General features: G+C 42.3%; 1 protein-coding gene across 4 annotated transcripts in view; it reads left to right on the top strand.

Annotated features, from left to right (window-relative positions):
- Positions 1–19,076, top strand: part of SMURF1 (SMAD specific E3 ubiquitin protein ligase 1) — a 110,124-nt gene that overhangs the window by 47,355 nt on the left and 43,693 nt on the right. Inside the window, exon 1 of one of the 4 annotated variants that reach the window (XM_045813384.2) lies at positions 5,303–18,696. The exons of the other annotated variants lie outside the window; for them this stretch is intronic. Within the exon in view, the coding sequence (XP_045669340.1) occupies positions 18,669–18,696 (28 nt within the window). The 5' untranslated portion in view covers positions 5,303–18,668. Of the gene's footprint in view, positions 1–5,302; positions 18,697–19,076 lie in introns of those variants that run through there. 4 annotated transcript variants of the gene reach the window in all.

The following is a 19,076-nucleotide window of genomic DNA, read 5'->3' as shown; positions in this document are numbered from 1 at the left end:
GTATGTGGATAGTATCTGAGGTGTGGATAATACCACTGGCCCTGCCAGTGGAACGAGGCCTATCCCGTCGTTTCCCGTTATTCATGGTAGCTGTGTTCTTGGAAGTCTCCAGGAACCCTGAGTTAGTGACCCGTGACCCTTTGCTCCTAAGGAATACAGAATTTGGTTCCTGTGAACTTCTGGTCATGTTGTCGTCAGCTGAGCAATAGCATGTTTCATGTGTGCTCCTGTTTAAAGACACTGTATCTAGTATGTATTAATAATAATGGATAATAACGCTGATTCATTAGCATTTAACTTGTGGCCAGCAGTGCTGTAAGTCAGGCCTGGACGAAGCTGGTCTAATTACATGTATTTTTTCTGCGAGGCACATCATTGCCAGGGAACACTAGGCAGCACTTCAACACTAGGGGCTATTTTAAATAGCAAAATCACCAACAAAAAGCACAAAAATGTGGAAAGGAGTCACTAAAGAGACTGCAAAAAGCATACTCATTTGTAGCATGAAAGTTGAAAGAAGGGGGCAAAATGTCGCCTCGTTCAGCCACAGCCAGGAGTGTGTACATTGGGTACTCGAGTTCTTTTTACTCTGCGCGTGTCTGTGAATGACCGGGAAAGTGCCAGGAGTCTTGATTTTGGGGTTTAATTAATTAATTAATTAATGAGAGAGCGTGAGCAAGCAGGGGGAGAAGGAGAGAGAGAATCTCAAGCAGACTCCTCATTTAGCACAGTCTGACTTGGGGCTTGATCTCAATGACCAGGAGATCGTGACCTGAGCCAAAAATCAAGAGTCGGATGCCCAACGAACTGAGCCACCCAGGCACCCCACAAGTAAATTTTTAAAAAAGTAAACGTTATACCCAATGTGGGGCTTGAACTTAGGACCTTAAGATAGAGAGTCACATACTGTACTGACTGAACCAGCCAGGCACTCCAGTAAATTTTACCAAGTAGGCAAATTCACAAATACAGAACTCATGACTAATGAGGACCAACTGTACTTGCACGCCTGGGATTGGGTCCTGACCCCACCATGCAATACAAGTATTGTTATCTTAAGCCAGTTAACCTCTCTGGGTCTGTTTTCATATTTGTAAATTGGGGATAAATATTACTTACATCAGAAGTTAGTGAATTTAAAGAGTAAAGTTGCTGTCATATTGCCACATATACAGTAAGCCCTTGATAATTAGTGGTGTTGGTAGTAATTAGTAAGACAAGTTAATACTGATAGCAACTGTCTTTATCGAGTACCTATTCTGATGTTCACGGAAACCCTGAAAAATAGGAAATATCATCTCTGTGGTACCGATGAGAAAGGCCCAGAGAGGTTGAGTACTTTGCTCCATGTTATCCATCTGCTAAATAGCTGAGCTGCAGTTTGAGCCCAGGGCGTGATCGTTTTAAGTGAAGAGACATTATATACGGCATCAGGTCCCTAGTGATCCAGCTGGGATCTGTGTACATCCCGGTGAAGTGTGGAGGGGGTCAGGCAAAGAGGACTGTGTTGGAAGGGCCGGAGCTTATGCTTCCTGCCCAGAGTGGGAGAAATTAGGGTGAGATAGAGCCCAGAGTGACCCACATAACAAGTCTTGGGCTGCAAAGGATAGAATTTTTTTTTTTAAGATTTTATTTATTTATTTGACAGAGACGGCCAGCGAGAGAGGGAAGACAAGCAGGGGGAGTGGGAGAGGAAGAAGCAGGCTCCCAGCGGAGGAACCTGATGCGGGGCTCGATCCCAGAACACTGGGATCACGCGCTGAGCTGAAGGCAGACGCCCAACAACTGAGCCACCCAGGCGCCCCTGCAAAGGATAGAAGTTTAACACACATTGCGGTAGAGGCCGAGGGACGCTCCAAAGAATAGAGGCCTTAACTAGGGTTCAGCTGGCAGGAGGACCTGGGCAGGGAACACTTACATCTGAGGGAGGTGATGACTTTGAGACTCTTTGGTCATCTTTGTAGCTGTCCAGAACTGGACTTGTAAAGAAGAGCACTTACAATCGCTTCTCCATGTGTACTGCTGGCCTTCGTAAGCCCTCGTATCTGTAGGAAAGTGAGCACGTAGGGAAAGCCCTTTGTGTCTCCAGTGCTCCAGATGACTGGCTTAAGAGGTATTTTCCTCAGTCTTCTTTCAGAGATGGGTTCTTTATTTTTTTTGGATGGTTCTGGAGAAGGGCTTCCCATATTCACACAGTTCGTGTTTGTAGGTGGAGTGAATTGGGAACCATCCCAGTTCTCAGAGCCCGAAGGGTCTGGTGCTTTGGTACGTGAAGGCCTCCGAAAGGCAGTTTCCACTCTCCCCTCCGCCAGTGACATAGAGATTTTTCTGAGCCAAGGCTGAGCTGCGTGCTGTGAACACCCAGACTCTGAGAGACACATGGAAGTTTTCTATCATTTTCTACTTGTAGCCTGCAGATGTGTTTCAGTAGACGACAACACGGCCGTTTGAGAGGAATGCTTCATGGTGTTCTTGTGGAATGCGTATTTCTTACATCTGGTTCAAGTTTGGTGGGAATGCACTGCATAAATTTCAAATTGTGCTTGTATTTAGCGTCCATATAAATAAGTGAGTAAGCAGTCAAAAGCTAGGGTAGGTATTTTGGGGATATGTTATTCTTCGTGGATCCCCAAGAAGCTTGTCCACTGAGGTTATTATGTCTATACAGTCAGTACTATTATAGATTTGGAGCGGGGGCCAGCAAGCTTCTTCCGAAAGGCCCAGAGAGTAAATATTTTATGCTTTGTGGGCCATATGGTCTTTGTCACAACTCTTCAGTTCTGCCATTGTAGCCACAGACACTGAGTGAACAGACGAGCGTGGCTGTGTTCCATGTAAACTTTATTTACAAAAACAGGCAGGAGGCCCATTTACAAAATTTGGCCCAGGAGCCATCGTTAGCCAATCCCTGGTCTACAGCAAAGCTCTTACTTTAAGACCTTCATAATTTCTTCATAGGGTTAAACCCTGGCAGACTTTTGTGTGTGCAGCGTTTGATTTAGCTATTTTTATTTTGTGTGTGTGTGTGTGTGTGTGTGTGTGTGTGCACATTTTAAAATTTGCATTGTAACCTTGGGCAGTGAAAATAAAGTTATATAGAAAACCTGTCATCTCTTACGAATCTTGCTGATTCTGATACCAAGATATTAAGTTGGGGCTCGAACTCAAAACTGTGAGATCAAGACCTGAGGTAATATCAAGAGTCCAACCAGTTAACCGACTGAGCCACCCCAGTCGCCCCACCAAGATATTAGGTCTATTGAACATTTTTTGTTGGTGATAGGAAAGGAAAATTGAAATGAAATACCAGGAAATACCAGGAACTGAAACCGCTTACTCACATTTCACTAGTTTTTCTTTTGTTACAAATTGTGCATTTAAGGATAAACTTTGAGGGTATTTAATATCTCAGGACAGAAGGCAGAGGTTGCTAATTAATTTTCCCCCTAAAATGCAGTGTATTCTCTCTTTCCCTTTCCTACATGTCCCACATGTTGGGTTAGAGAAGCTGACTGTAAGAGGCTTGGATTTATGTGGGAAGACGAGACGGGGGAGAGGGGAACGGGGAGGGGGGGGTTGGTCCTGACAGCACGCTGGAGCAGCTAGCTCTAAGCTGCAGGAAAGGGGGGGCAGGCTGAGTGCTCTCAAGCCCTGAGCAACATGTTTAACCCCGATGGTTGGTCCATCATGATGAGCGAGTGCAGGATCCATTTTGTAAGAGCTTTGTTTCAATGCCCCCTTCTCAAAACATCTGAGATTACACCAGAACCCCGCACCAAGTGCTCTTGGCCACCGAGGGGTCACGTGTTTGTCTGCTGGGAAAAGTAGTACGCGCTCGAGAAGCATCAACTTTTATCCACCTGGCTTCCACCACCTCTTTCTTTCTTTCTTTCCTTTTTTTTTTTTTTTTTTTAAAGATTTTATTTATTTGACAGAGATAGAGACAGCCAGCAAGAGAGGGAACACAAGCAGGGGGAGTGGGAGAGGAAGAAGCAGGCTCACAGCAGAGGAGCCTGATGTGGGGCTCGATCCCATAACGCCGGGATCACGCCCTGAGCCGAAGGCAGACGCTTAACCTCTGTGCCACCCAGGCGCCCCTCACCACCTCTTTCTAAACTGACGGTAATTTATATTCATGAATATCTTTTTTTGTAGTTGCCAGTCTTCATAAATTCGTGGTTGTGGGTTTTTTTTTCTTCTCAGGAAGTAAGCGCTTTTCTTTTAAATCGCGTCCTATGAAGGCCAGTGTCCTTTAAGCATTTGTGGTAATATTATACTGTGAAGAATGAGCCCTTTCCTACCACACACACACACACACACACACACACACACACACACACGATCTGTTCGGAGATTTAAACTGAGCAGAAGATAGTAGTGTGATAAAAAGATCCACGTAGGTGCATTTACAGAAAAGTTAACCCAAATCTTATTACAGGTGAGTAACAGGCTGAAAACGTAGACTTCCGGGTCAGCGCAAGCATCAGGTTGTTCAGGGGATCTGTGCTAGTTTACTTTCCCATGTGATTTTCACGAATACTGTAGAATTCTGGAAGGCTTTGAAGACCAAAAAACCCCAACGAGTTGTACTTTCAAGAGTCACTTTGTTATCAGTGTCTGGATCCTCCCGGCGAATGCGAGCATTTGGCACATGGATCCTGGGATACGCCTCCCTCCCCCCGGCCCACCCCATCAGATTTCTGACTTCTCTTCAGACACCCAAAGCCCACCCGCCCTTTGAAATTCAGCTTGTCACCCCCAGAGAAACAAGCAAACACGACCTAAGCATTCCCGCGATAATACTGTTTCTCCGAATTCTGGTAGTCTGACTGTAGAGCTCATTTGGAAGTTCGATTCCATATGGCAGTGTTTGTGGAGTGAGATGTTAGGCTTAGATTTACCTCTGCCGTGGGTCCTACTTTCCATGAGTTTAAAATCTGCTTGGAGACTTATATAAGTAACTAATAAAAAATGTGACTTCAGGGCACCTGGGTGGCTCAGTCAGTTAAGCAGCTGCCTTTGGTTCAGGTCAAGGTCATGATCTCTGGGTCCTGGGATTGGCCCCTGCTTAGAGGGGAGTCTGCTCCTCCCTTCTCTGCACCTTCTCCTCCCCTCCCCTCGTGTTCTTTCTCTGTGTCTCAAATAAAGACATTAAATCTAAAAAAACCCTGTGACTTCACAGGGCCCTACAGGATAGGGGAAGGCTGATAGAGGAAGGGAGGCTTGAACTAGGCTGAGAAGCACAGATCTGGGTGATGAAGAGGAGGAGGAGGGGCTGGTGGGAGGGACCCCAGCAAAGAAGTTGGGGGGTGGGGAGGGAATGCATGAGCCAAATCTAGGAGTGACCAGAGAGGAAGAGTTGGTGGGTGATGAGACCAGAAAGTGAGAGGGACAGGATTCTGGAATCCAGTTTTTAATAAGCTTAGCTGCTAGGAGGTTTATACTTTTCCTCCCTCTCTATTTTTGGGCAGAGGGGTGTGGGTCAGGGAGAAATGTACGCTTCACATTGGAAGTGGGATTAAGCTCAGAGGTTTATGGGTAGGGCAGTTTACGTAATGAAGAGTGTTCTATTCACTTACCCAACAAATAATTATTTCATGATTAAAATGAATTAGAGAAAAGAGATGCCAGAGCCTGTTGTAATAATCCAGACACGAGACAGGAGTCGCCTGCAATTGAGCAGTGGTGCTGGGACCGCAAAGAATGGATTTAAGATACTACAAAAGACGAATTGATATGACTTGATGAGTAATTGAATGTGGGTTGGCAAAAGTAAGCGGCTTTGCACTATTGTTTGGTTTTCTTGTTGATGCGTTTTGTTTCTCGAGTTAAACTGTAAACTCTTTTGTAACAGACTCTACATCTTGTCCTTTTGTCGTAGGTGGCCAGTATCTTTTTATTCCTGTTAGAGAATTTATGTAACACATATTATTCTCCACAGCATGCATGACATTTTAAACAATGGCCTGTAACTCACTAACAAGATAAAGCTAAGGCCGAAGGGTTTGTCTTATGAAAAACCAGTATTAACTTAGTCTTCAAACTACTATTGTATTTTACATTTTAATTGGGATATAATGATCATACCATAAATTTTACCCTTTAGAGTGTACAATTCAGTGTTTTTAGGATGCTCAGAGTTGCACGATCATAACCAGGTCCTTTCAGGGTATTTTCATCACCCCCAAAGCAGACTCCACATACTTGGACAATCAGGCCCTATTGACTTTGCCCTCAGCCCCTAGAGCCACTAACCACTTATTTATCACAGGCTGGAAAGTCCAAGATTAAGGTGTTGGCAGACTTGGTGAGAATGGCTTCCTGGTTCCTAGATGGCATCTTCTTGCTATGTCCTCACTTTATTTATGTATGTATGTATTTAAGAGAGAGAGAGAGAGAGGAGGAACAGAGGGAGAGGGACTGGCAGACTCTGCGCTGAGCATGGAGCCAGACGTGGGGCTCCATCCCGCGACCCTGAGATCATGACCAGAGTTGAAATCAAGAGTTGGCCACTTAACCGAGGGAGCCACCCAGTTTCCCCTGGGATCCCTTTATAAAGCCCTAATCCCATTCAGGAGGACTCCACCCCATGACCTAATCACCTCCGAAAGGCCCCACCTCCAAATACCATCACATTGGGAATTACGATTTAACATACGAATTTTGAGGGGACAACAAACATTCAGTCTATAGTAATAGACTTGCCTATTCTGGACAGTTCATATCAATGGAATCATGCAGTATGTAGCCCTTTGTGTCTGGCTTCATTCACTTGGCGTAATATGTTCAAGGCACATCTATGCTGTAGCATTTATCATATATCTGTATTTTTGTAGCTGAATAATATTCCGTCGTATAGATATACCACATTTTACTTATTCATCGATGGTAAACAGTTGCGTTGTGTCTACTTTTTGGCTGTTGTGAATAATGCTGCTATGAACATCTATGTACAAGGTTCTGTTTTCAGTTCTCTTGAGTATACTTAGGAGTGGGTTACCGGTTCATACGGCAACTGCACGCGTAACATCTTGAGGAACTGCCAAACTGTTTTCCAAAGTGACTCCACCATTTCTCATTCCAACATCAGTACATGAGGGTTGTTTTTTCTACATCCTTGGCAACACTTGCATTTGTCGACTTTCTTCATTTTAGCCATCCCAGTGGGTATGAAGCGGTATCTCCTTGTGGTTTTTATTTGCATCTCCCTGATGATAGCTTATGATGCTGAGCATCTTTTTGGACTTACTGGTCATTTGTATGTATTCTTTGAAGAAATATCTAATCAGGTCATTCGGCCATACCTTAATTGGGTTGTCTTTTATTGTCAATTTATAAGAGTTCTATATAAATTCTGGATTCAAGTCCCTTACCACATTTTGCAAATATGTGATTTATAAATATCTTCTCTCATTCTGTAGTTTGTCTTTTCACTTTCTTGATAGTGTCTTTTGAAACAGAAAAATTTTTAATTTTGAAGTTCAATTATATACTTTTTTCTTTTGCTGCTTATACTTTTGATGCTGCATGTAAGAAATCACTGCCTAGTCCCAGGTCATGAAGATTTATGCCTACAGTTTCTTCTAATTTTTTTTTAAAATATTTTATTTTATTTATTTATTTATTTATTTATCTATCAAATAAATAAATCTCTCACACAGTGAGAGAGGGAACACAAGCAGGGGGAGTGGGAGAGGGAGAAGCAGGCTTCCTGCTGAGCAGGGAGCCCGACACGGGGCTTGATCCCAGGACCCTGGGGTCATGACCTGAGCCGAAGGCAGACGCTTAACAACTGAGCCACCCAGGCGCCCCTAATGTTTGCATAAGGTGTGAGGTAGGGGGTCCAGCTTCATTCTTTTTTCCTGTGCATATCCAGTTGTCCCAGCACCATTTGTTGAAAAGACTATTCTCTTCTCATTGAACTGGCTTGACACCACTAGTAATTTTAATTTTCATAAGTTTGACAAATGCATGAAATAAGATGCAGACATCTACCATTTTAACAGATGAACTTTAAGTAAAATTGATTGTTTATTGGGTTTGAATTTTACAGAGGTTGCTTAAATTAGTGGTGATTGTAAATTTGGAGAGTATTGGGACTTTTTCAAGCAATACTGTGGGAACTATCGATAGTGTCATGAAACCTATGGTCCTTTCCAAAGCCATAATATTTGCAGCCAGGCGATGTCTTGCCACCCATCTGCTTGTGTTTATGGATTGGCTTGGTGATACCTTTGATGTCTTCTGATAACTCTGGTATGCATCAATAAGGGTAACTTCAAAGAATTTGTGTATGGAATTTTCACCAGTTCAGTAGGAGTTCGGGGACTCTTAGGGCTCCATTGGTGGCCAGTTCAGGCTACATGCAAGCTGCAGGTGGTTGGTACCGATGGTGGCTAGGTTTGCTGTGGGTTACACCCTCAGGAACTGGGCACTTGCATGCACGACAACAGACACAAATCTCCCTGAGCTCCCACGCCTCTTTAACCCCAAGCTAACCCAATAAAGCCCAGGTACAGGCCTCGTCCAGATGTAGTCATTTAACAGATTTGTGGCTGCTGTGGTGGTTGCAAGTCCCCGTATCCTAAGGGTGCGACCCTTAGCATGCAAGCCTGTGTTCTCCTGCATAGTTCCTGGTGCGCCGTGTGTCACCCACCTGATAATTGATGCTTTCCACTAAACAGAAAGGCTACCCGTGGTCTTTTATGTGGCAGATAAGAATTTTCATTAAAGCTACTTTAAATATTAGGTGGTGTTACTCCCAAGGTGAGGAGCGATATGGCTACTCCAAATAACTTTGATACATTTAAGCCCGGGGCGCCTGGGTGACTCAGTCAGAAGAGCATGCGACTTTTGGTTTTGGGTTTGTGAGTTCGAGCCCCACATGGGGCATAGAGATGAAAAATCTTTGCTTACAAAAAAAAGTAAAAAAAATATTTAAGCCCTATTTTATAAGACATAAAAATGTGAAAAATAAAAAATAATGCAGGGGCCACAGACAGGGAGAAAATATTTTCAGAAGCTATATTAAAGGACTGTTAATCCACAATATACAGAGAATTCTTAAAACTCAACAATAAGAAGGCAAGCCAATTAAAAAATGGGCAGAAGACCTGAACAAACATCTCACTGAAGATATACAGATGGCAGATAGGCATATGAAAAGATCCTTCACACCATTTGTCACCAGGGAATGCCAATTAAAACAGCAGTGAAATACCACGACACACCTGTTAAAATGGCCACAATCCAAAACACTGAAAACAGGGCAGACGAGGTTGTGGAGCAATAGGAACTTTCATTCATTGCTGGTAGGAGTGTAAAATGGTACGTCCACTCTGGAAGATTGCTTAGCAGTTTCTTATAGCACCAAACACTCTTATCATATGATCCAGTCCTCCTGCTCCTTGATATTTAACCAAAGAAGTTGAGAACTTACGTCCACACAAAAACTTGCCACACATGTCTGTAGCAGCCCTGTTCCTAATTGCTAAAACTTGGAAGCGACTGTGATGCATCCAGACAATGGGATGTTATTCGCTACTAAAAAGAAATTAGCTATCAAATCATGAAAAGACAGGGAGGAACCGTATATGCCTGTGAATGAAAGAGGTCGATCTGAAAAAGCTACATACTGTATGATTCCCACTATATGACATTCTGAAAAAGGTGAAACTGTAGGAAAAAAGATCAGTGGTGGCCAGGAGTTAGCAGGGAGGGAGGAATGAATAGGCAACACACAGGAATTTTAGGACAGTGAAACTATTCTGTGTGCTACGACGATGGTGGATACATGTCATTGTACGTTTGTCGAAACCCACAGCATGGAGAACAATAAGAATGAAGCCTGATGTACAGTGTGGACTTCGGCTGATAGTGATGTGTCCGTGTACGTTCATCAGTCGTAACCGGTACAGCGATCTGGCGGGGGACTGGATAGTGGGGGGAGGGTGCGTGGTGTGTGGGGGCAGGGAGGATATGGGAAATCTCTGTACTTTCCACTCAGTTTTGCTGTGAACGTAAAACTGCTCTAAAAATAAAGTCTCCTTCCAAAATACAATTCAAGGTAGTGTGGATTTATGTGTCAAACGCAGGAAGTACTTCAGAAGTTCAGAGAAAGGACAAATCACTGTCAGTTATCAGGGAAGGGATCGCATTTCAGCTATAACCCGAGAAAGAATAGAATTTCAGTCACCGGACAGGGGTTCAGTGTGTGTAGCCTTGGGCAAGTAGCCCTTCGGACCCTTCGTTTCGTCATAGGGTTTGTGGAAGGATTTTAGGAGATAACATATGTGAAATGCTTCGGGTGGAGTCTAGCATAGAATAGGAAGTGGGGTTCTTCAACAAGTACTGTGTTGTTTTTTTTTTTTTTAAGATTTTATTTATCTATTTGACAGAGAGAGAGCAAGCACAAGCAGGGGGAGCAGGAGAGGAAGAAGCAGGTTCCCTGCTGAGCAGGGAGCCCGATGCGGGGCTCGATCTCAGGACCCTGGGATCATGACCTGAGCCAAAGGCAGACGCTTCACCGACTGAGCCACCCAGGCGCCCCGGCAAGTGCTGATTGAGCACCGACTGTGTGCATGCACTGTAGTTAAGCCCACATTCTAACTCAGGAAGCATTGGTTCGATGTCATAGAGGACAGCATGTGACGTGAAGAATGACCCGGAGGTAGAAAATTGCTCTGCTGTCTACAAACAGTTAAACGAACCATAGTTGGGTAAGAAAGTTGGCAAAGTAGATCAAGAGAAGCTGTATTTTGTGTTTTGAACTCCAAAGAAAGCAGTTTGTAGGTGGCGGAGACTCTTCAGGCATTATCAAAAAGGATTCTGATAATGCTTTATGAATAATTGGGTTTGAATCAACAGAGGAAGCAGGGATTTTAATTGAGAGGCTATTCCAACAATTTTGAAATCATCACTGCGGTCATTAGGTCGTTTGCTTAATGGGCAGGTTACTTACTTGTCTCTCTAAAATGTACCTGATCAACTGTAGAAAGCGAACAGTGGAAGTTTTCTTTTCCCCCTTCCCCTAGTTTAAGATTATGGCAGTCATGCCAAGCTTTGTTTGAGACCGATTTAATAGGAGTTAATGTTTCCAAGCAAACCGCCAGTGTGTTAACAATGTCTTTGACATTGGCCTGGGGAAGTGGAACGTCTTTCCTTTTGATATAAATGGAAAAGTACAACATGCTAAGAGTCTGTTCATGTACCTGATAGGGTTTGTTCTCTCTCTCTCTTTATTGAGATACAGTCCACAGACTATAAAATCCACCCATTTACCATTCAGCGGTTTTAAGTATATTCACAGAGTTGTGCAACCATCACAACAGTCCATTGTAGAACATTCTCACCACCCCTGAAAAGAAACCTTATTACCCCTTAGCTGTCATCCTCACCTTTCCTATGCAACCACCCATCTACGGGAAAAGAAATTTAAAAACCACTCCCTTTAAAGTAGCATAAACAGTTAAGCAAGAAATTCAACAATAGAAGTGCAAGACTTGTATGCTGAAAACTACAAGACATTGTGGAAAGGAACTGAAGAAGACCTAAGTAAATGGAAAAAGTCCCATGTTTGTAAACAGGAAGACCTAAGACAGGAGTGCTCCCCAGATTCCTCAACAGATGCCGCATCTCGCCAAATCCCAAGAGGCTTTATTTGCAGAATTTGACAAGCTGATTGTAAAATTCATGGAAATGCAAGAGATCCAGAATAACCAAAACAGTCTTGAAAAACTAGGACAGAGTTGGAAATACTTCCCAACTTCAAAACGTTCTACCGAGTGATGGTAATCAAGATGGAATGTTACCCACGATAAGTACAGACATACGTAGGTCAATGGAATGGGACTGAGAGTCCAGAAATCTACACATTGATAGTGGACTGATTCTTGATGGTGGTGTCAAGACCATTAGATGGGATGAAAGAAGGGTCTTTTCAACAAATGGTGCTGGGACAACTAATAAGAGGTGAGAAATTAGAACCTTTATGCGCGGCTGGTGGGCGTATAAAATTGTGCGGCCACTTTGGAAAACAATTTGGCGGTTCCTCAAAACGTTGAACATAGAGTTACTCTGTGACCCCGCAATGCTCCGCCTACGTATAGACCCAAGAAAATTGAACACGTAGGTCTGTATAAAACCTTGTTAGACAAGTGTGCATCAGCAGCATTGTTAGGGCAGCCCAAACAACTTCTGAAATGTGGTAATAACTGAAATGTCTGTTCTCTGATGACCTCTGGTGACCGGATAAGCAGAAGACGCTGTAGCCATACGGCTGCGTGTTACCTGACCACAGAAAGGAGTAAAGGACTGACGCTTGCTGCAACGTGAACGGACCTTGCAGGATGAAATGTTGAACATTTTGCTGAATGAAAGAAACCAGTCAGAAAACATCCCACATGGGGCGCCTGGGTGGCTCAGTCGGTGGAGCGTGCGGTTCTTGATCTTGGGGTTGTGAGTTCGAGCCCCACGTTGGGTGTGGAGCCTACTTAAAAAAAATAAATAAATAAAATGTTACATACATGTGATTCCGTTGCTGTGACATGTCCAGCATAGGCAAATCCATAGAGACAGCAGGTCAGTGGTTGCTGGGGGCTGGGGAAAAGGGGATTGGGGAGTGGCCACTCACAGGTGTAGGGCTTCTTTGGGGGATGATTAAAGTGTTGTGAAATTAAATGGTCATGGTTGTACAGCGGAATATACTAAAACCTACTGAATTGTATTCACACTTTAAAAGTACGAGTTTCATGGCTTGCGAATCCTGTCTTAACAGGGTGGTGTATTTTAAAACGTACGCTCAATGAGATACCACTACTTTACAATTTTTTCCCCATTCTCTAGTTAGAAGCAAGAGTTCCCTTTTTATTTTAAGTCATGTTTGTTTGCTTTTTTAAAAATACAGGTTTCTCTGGAGTAGTCTGGCTTCCTTGTGTTGTATGTCAATTTGTCACCATAATTATACCTTTTCAAAACATGCTGTCTCAGAGTCTGGTGCCGTGGAGAGCTGGGCCTTCCGGGTCAGACAGATTCCAGATTTTCCTCCTACAGGCTCTGTGGTCTTGGGCAAATAACTGAAGCTCACCTAAGCTTGGTTTCCTTATCTGCTGTGAATACTAGGTAAAGTGTAATCTGTAGAGTGCTATTAATAGCGTTTGGCACAGAGTAAGCTCGCTAAATATCAGAAATTGTTGTTGTTAGTTTTATAGTTAATAATTATTAAAGCTACCCCTAGATGTGTGTCCACACCAGGGACATTGCTTCCTACAAAATCAAACCTAGAAACTTTTTAATTTTTTTTTAAACCTGGAAACTTTTTTGAAAAAGTGATCTTATCATGTTTATTTCCCCCCTGGTTTAAAAAGAAGATAAACGGCGGGGGTGGGGTGGGGGGGCAGCACCAATAATAGTTTAGATGGTCTCCTAGCTGTTAAAAGGGTAGTCTCAAAAGTTCTTCTAATCCAAGCTTCTACATATACTATGAGGTTATTCTCCAGATGTTGAATGAATTTCTGGTCTCTTTCACATTTTTCTTCTTCCCTCTCGTGTGTCTATTGTCTCTTCCTTTTTCTCTTTTTTTCTGGGACCTATGAGATGTATTTTTTTAAAAAGCAATATATAAGTAAATATATCCTTCTTCTGGAACAATGCACGTGTCAGGCTAAAGGCCCCCTAGTCCGCCAGTTCCAAGCCTGGGGTTCTCCCCATACCGCCCTCAGGTTGCCATGAATTACTTTGCGTTCATGTTAATTGTGAGTTGGTGGGGGCTGTTTTCCACATGGTCGTTCAGTGATCCCGGTGGATAGGGGTTCTGCTGGTCCGCGGTCTCATGGAGGCACGGAGATCTCTTAGCAGCTCTTCTGTACTTTGGCCTGGAAGAGAGACACACCACCGTCACACGGTCCCGGCCAACTCAAGGGAGCGGAGAAGTGTGGTCTTCCCTCCGTCGTGAGGGAAAGGAGGACTAGATGTGGGGAGCACTAGGGATGTCTATTACAGTCTGTCATTTTCTTTGCTCATAGTTTCTTGTTTTGATGTCAGCCTCATGAACTCGGTTGGAGTGGCTTCCCTTGTTATTTATAAGGTGGGAATTATCCGTACCTTGAAATCTTGGTGGAATTCTCCCATAAAAACCGTCTGGGCTTGATGCCTTGTTCTTGTGGGCAGATTTTCAATGACATTTCAGCTAACTAGGGTTAATGGTCAGGGTTTTGAAGCCCAATTTTGGCAACTTATATGTTCCTAGAACAGTTTTCATTTTAGCCATTGGTTTAATTACTCCTGTGGTGTACGGTTGTGATTCGTAAGACTGTTCGTCGGCTTTTATCTCCTCCTTTTGTCTTTGCCTGGGTTATGTATGCTGCCGTTCTTTTTTCTTGAGCTTACTTTAAACAGATTTGTTCATTAAAAAAAAAAAAGACTAATTATTTAAAAGAACTGGCTTCTGGTTTTTTTGGCAACTCTCCTGTTTTCTTTTTTAATTAGTGCGCACTGTTATCTTTACTAATTCCTTCTTTTCGCTGCCTTTGCATTATTTATCTTTTTTGGTTTGGAAGCTTAGTTCATGTATTTTCCGTCTTTCTGGGTTTTTAATGAATGAAGTTAAGCCTATGCATTTATAGTATTTTTTGTTTTCATTTGATTGTAAATAGGTCCTCGTTTCCACTTTGACCGCAAGGGCTATTTAAGAATAGGTTGTAAATTTTCCAGATGTGTGGATTTGTTTAGGCTACATATTTGGTATGAATGTTCTATTACATTATTGAACGAATGTGGACTGTTTATCAACTTGGGAAATTTAAGTTTCCTTTGTAGCTTAGAACACAGTCTGCTTTTCTAAATTCCATGTGTGTTTGAAAAGAATGTGTGTTCTCTGTTTTAGGAGGAAAACAATTTTATTGAGTTTATTTTCTCTTTCATAGTGTGACTTCCTGTAAACGTTTAGTGATTCTTAGTTATATATTTTTGCAGCTGGGCTTTCCCGCTTCTTGGTCAAGGTGCGAGAGGGATGAGGGATGAGGGGGAGATGTGCTGCAGGCGGGGCTGTTACTCTGTGCACTGGATGAGCCCTGAACTTGAGTCACCCATTCCCTGCCGACGCACCGTCCTGTGTCCCAGAGCCACGTGCTGCAGTCACTCTTGCAGCTGGAGGCCGAGCCTGGCCCTGGGTCGCTGGCTCCCACTGGACGGTGTGCACGCCTGATGGGAGCCTAGCTGCACCTGCCAGCCACAGTGGCTCGTCATATCCTCGCCTGAGATGCCACGATGTTGGTGCCACCTTCCTTGGTCACGGTTGCCCACGTGTGGCTGTGTCCTCTGTTTACAGCTAAGGTTTCCCTCTTTTTCTTGCTTGTTCTCCATCTTTTAGAGGTTCCTTTAATTTGTGAGCAGAGCTATGGATGTATGTGTCTTAACTATCTATTTCCTGTTGGTTTTGGAGGAAGGGGCAGATAGCAGCATGAGTTCCGTCTGTCAGTCTGGAAACCTAATAACATGTCAGTTTTATTCAAGTTGGAAGTGTGGTGGGATTCTTTCACTTTACTTTTTTTTTTTTTTTTTTTTTGAGCATTTTCTTACCTCTTCATTACAAGGTACTCACCTTATGTATTATGTGCCCCGGTCCTAGAAGCATACATTTCTCCATGGAGCACTTTTTTCCTTTAATGGATGATGATATTAGAGATGTGACTTTTTCCCAATTAAATATACTGATGATCTTCTCATGTCATTGTAGATTCCTGTACTGCACTATGACTTGTTTTTACTTTTAAAATAGGCTTTATTGAAATATAATTTACCTATAATAAAATGCTCTCATTTTAAGTGTATAGTTCAGTGAGTTATAACAAATGTATGGCACTCTTATAACCACCACGCAACTCACAATCTATAACCTTTCCATCATTCCAGAAAGTTCCTGATGACCTTTTGCAGCTAGTTTGCCTACCTAGCTCCTGGACCCACTCACCCAGTGATTGGCTTTTTTTATCGATTAATTTTGCCTATTCTAAAGTTTCATATACATGTAGTCATATAGCATATACTCTTAAGTGTTGCTTTTCCTTTTTTTTTTTTTTTAAGACGTTATTTATTTATTTGAGGGAGAGTGAGTGAGAGAGAGCACGAGCAGGGGCAGAGGAAGAGGGATTCATGTGGGCCTTGATCCCAGGACCCCAGGATCACGACCTGAGCCGAAGGCAGACACTTAACCGACTGAGCCACCCAGGTGCCCTACTCTTAAGTGTTTCTTAATGCTTCTAAGATTTATCCATATTTTGCTTGTATCAGTAATTCATTCTTTTTAATGAATATACTACCATTTATCCATTCACTAGTTGATGGATAATGGGTTATCATTTTAAGCTATTATGAATAAAGCTGTTGTCAGCTTTCAGACACACACCCTTTTGTGGCTATCACGTTTTCATCTGGATAAGAATCTGGGAGTGGAATTGCTAGGCCATGGGGTAAATGTCTCCTAAAGAGTGCTCCGAAGTGGCTGTTCTGATTTCTGCTTCCACCAGTGACATATGAGAGTAGTGCCTCCACGTCCTCGCCAACCCGTAGTATTGTCAGTCTTTTTAATTTTAGCTGTTTTAGTTGGTGTGTAGTGACTCCTTATTGTAGTTTTCATGTGCGTTTCATGTGCATTTCACTGTCATTAGTGATGCTGACCCCGTTTCATTGTGTTTACTGGCCATTTGATATCTTCTTCAGTGAAGTGTCCCAGTTTTCTTTGCCCGGTTTTAAGTTGGGCTGTTTTTCTTTTGATTATTTCATTGTAAGAGTTCTTTATATATTCTGCATACAAATCTTTTGTCAGATATATGTATGATGAAGATTTTTCCCCAACTGGGGGACAGTGCCTTTTACTTTTCTTAATGGTACCTGATGTTTAAGTCTGTGCTTCATTTCAAGTCTGTTTTTGCGTATGATGTGAGACAAGATTTGAAGCTTGTTTATTTTTACGCTGAGGATATCCCATTTCTTTTAACTGGATATCCCATTTTCCAGGCGGGAAAAGACTATCTTTTTTTCCCCCTTATTGAATTATCTTGGCATCTTTGATCCAGATCAGTTGATCTCATACCTGTGGGTCTATATTTGGACTTTCTATTCCGTTCCATTGATTTGTATGATTGATGTATAAATATTTAAGTGTATAGTTCGCTGAATTCTCACAAACTAAACATACAGGTGTCATCAGTGCCCACGTCAGGAGGCAGAGTCCGGCCAGTTCCCCAGACGCCTTCTCATGATCCCTTCTGGTCCCTATCTTGTCTCTGTTAAGGTTAATCACACTTGACTTCAACAGTATATATTAGTTCTGTCTGGTTTTGTATAACTGGTGTTGTATAACATATGTTGTATATGTTACGTGATGTATATTATATCTTTCATTCAATATCATCTCAATTTATGAGATTCCTTCCTAATTTTGTGTGTAGTTGGTTTGTTTCTCTTACTGCTATCTAATATTCCATTTTGTGAATACTACAACTTCTTTATTCATTGTAGTTAATGGGTGTCTCATTGGTTCTCGGCCTTTGGCTCTTGCTAACTGCTGCTATAACCATTCTATGTGGTGAGCGTATCTATATGTATGCATTTCTGTTGATTAAAATCTTGTTGTTCTGTTGATTAAAGTCCACCTAAGGGTGGACTTGCTGGGTCTTTTTTTTTTTTTTTTTGGAGAGAGAGTGAGAGCGGGGTGGCGGGAAGGAGAGGAAGAGAGAATCTTAAGCAGGTTTCACGCTCAGTGTGGAGCCTGATGCAGGGCTCCATCTCACGACTCTGAGATCATGACCTGAGCCAACAGCAAGAGCCAGACACTTAACTGACTGAGCCACCCAAGTGCCCCTGATTGATCTATCTTTCTTTCTTTCTTCCTTTCTTTCTTTCTTTCTTTCTTTCTTTCTTTCTTTCTTTCTTTCTTTCTTTCTTATTTAAATGATCTTATGAATCCAGTGTTGGCCACATTGATTTGAAATTTTTGATGTTCTAACAGATTGTTTCCTTCTTCACACTCTGTTCAGTCTTAATGAAGGAGCGTAATTCAGTGAACTGTGTGGCTTTCATTCATGCCTGGCTCAAGTTCTTGTCTCCATCACTAACTTTGCTGGGTCACTTTGAGCAAGTTGCTCAATCTCCTGAGCTCTTCTTTTTCTTGACTAAATCAAGCATAATGATTTTGCTCTGACTTACCCTGTGATGCAAATAATGATTAGCTAAGTAATTATAAAAGATTTTATGATAAAATCCTGCAGAATAATACCTTTAAATACTTCAGTGCTATAGAAATTGGTGCTGTAAAATGATAAATAGGAAAGAAATTATAAGGGACTTTGTTCTAGAAGATTATGGGTTTTTTATAACCGTGCATGGGGATATCTGCAATGGGTTACCTTGCTCACTTTACAGTTTTCTGTTGACCCTTATATGCATCAAATTAATAAAGCCTCATTTGTCAGGTTAGTAACTGAAGGAGAGAAAATGCTCAGAGAACTTTCTCCTGCTATTATTTGTTAATTATTACTCCCCCCCGCCATGCCTGTTTGTTTTATGTCTGGTCCAATAATCAGGCTGTAGACTAATTTGCTTACTTCTAGCTTTCTTCCCCCTAAGTCCCTCAATTTCCCTCCCTCTCAGTGGTTATCACCTTGTTTAAAATGACTTCATCAGAAGGACACGGCTCAGGTAGGTGAGGATGTTTGGAAACCTGTGGGGTTCTCCTCTCCATTAGCCCTGGATCACCTCCTATTAACAGTGTTCATTCCTTTCCTTCTAGGGTGACAATCAGATATAATTTACTTAATGACAGGCTTTTTTGGGGTTAAAATTCATTTCCTTCCTGACAAAGTAGAGTTTTATTTTATACTGTATAACCTTAGGAAGATAGTCCACACTTGAGAAGTTGGTTTTAAGCAATTGCTATTTAAAAAAAAAAAAGTTTATCTTAATTTCCTTTCCTTTCCTTTTTTTAAAAATTAATTTACTTTTCTTAAACGTCAAACCCTCAGGAAGTAACCTGACGGCAAGCAACAGGGTTTTTTTTTTGTGGTTCATGGAATCTTCTG

This window comes from Ursus americanus, chromosome 2 (genome assembly GCF_024610735.1).
Source record: "Ursus americanus isolate L20-20 chromosome 2, mUrsAme1.1.p, whole genome shotgun sequence".
NCBI classification, from domain to species: Eukaryota; Metazoa; Chordata; class Mammalia; order Carnivora; family Ursidae; genus Ursus; species Ursus americanus.
The sequence above is the reverse complement of the archived record's forward strand: the minus strand, read 5'-3'. Positions and strand labels throughout refer to the sequence as shown.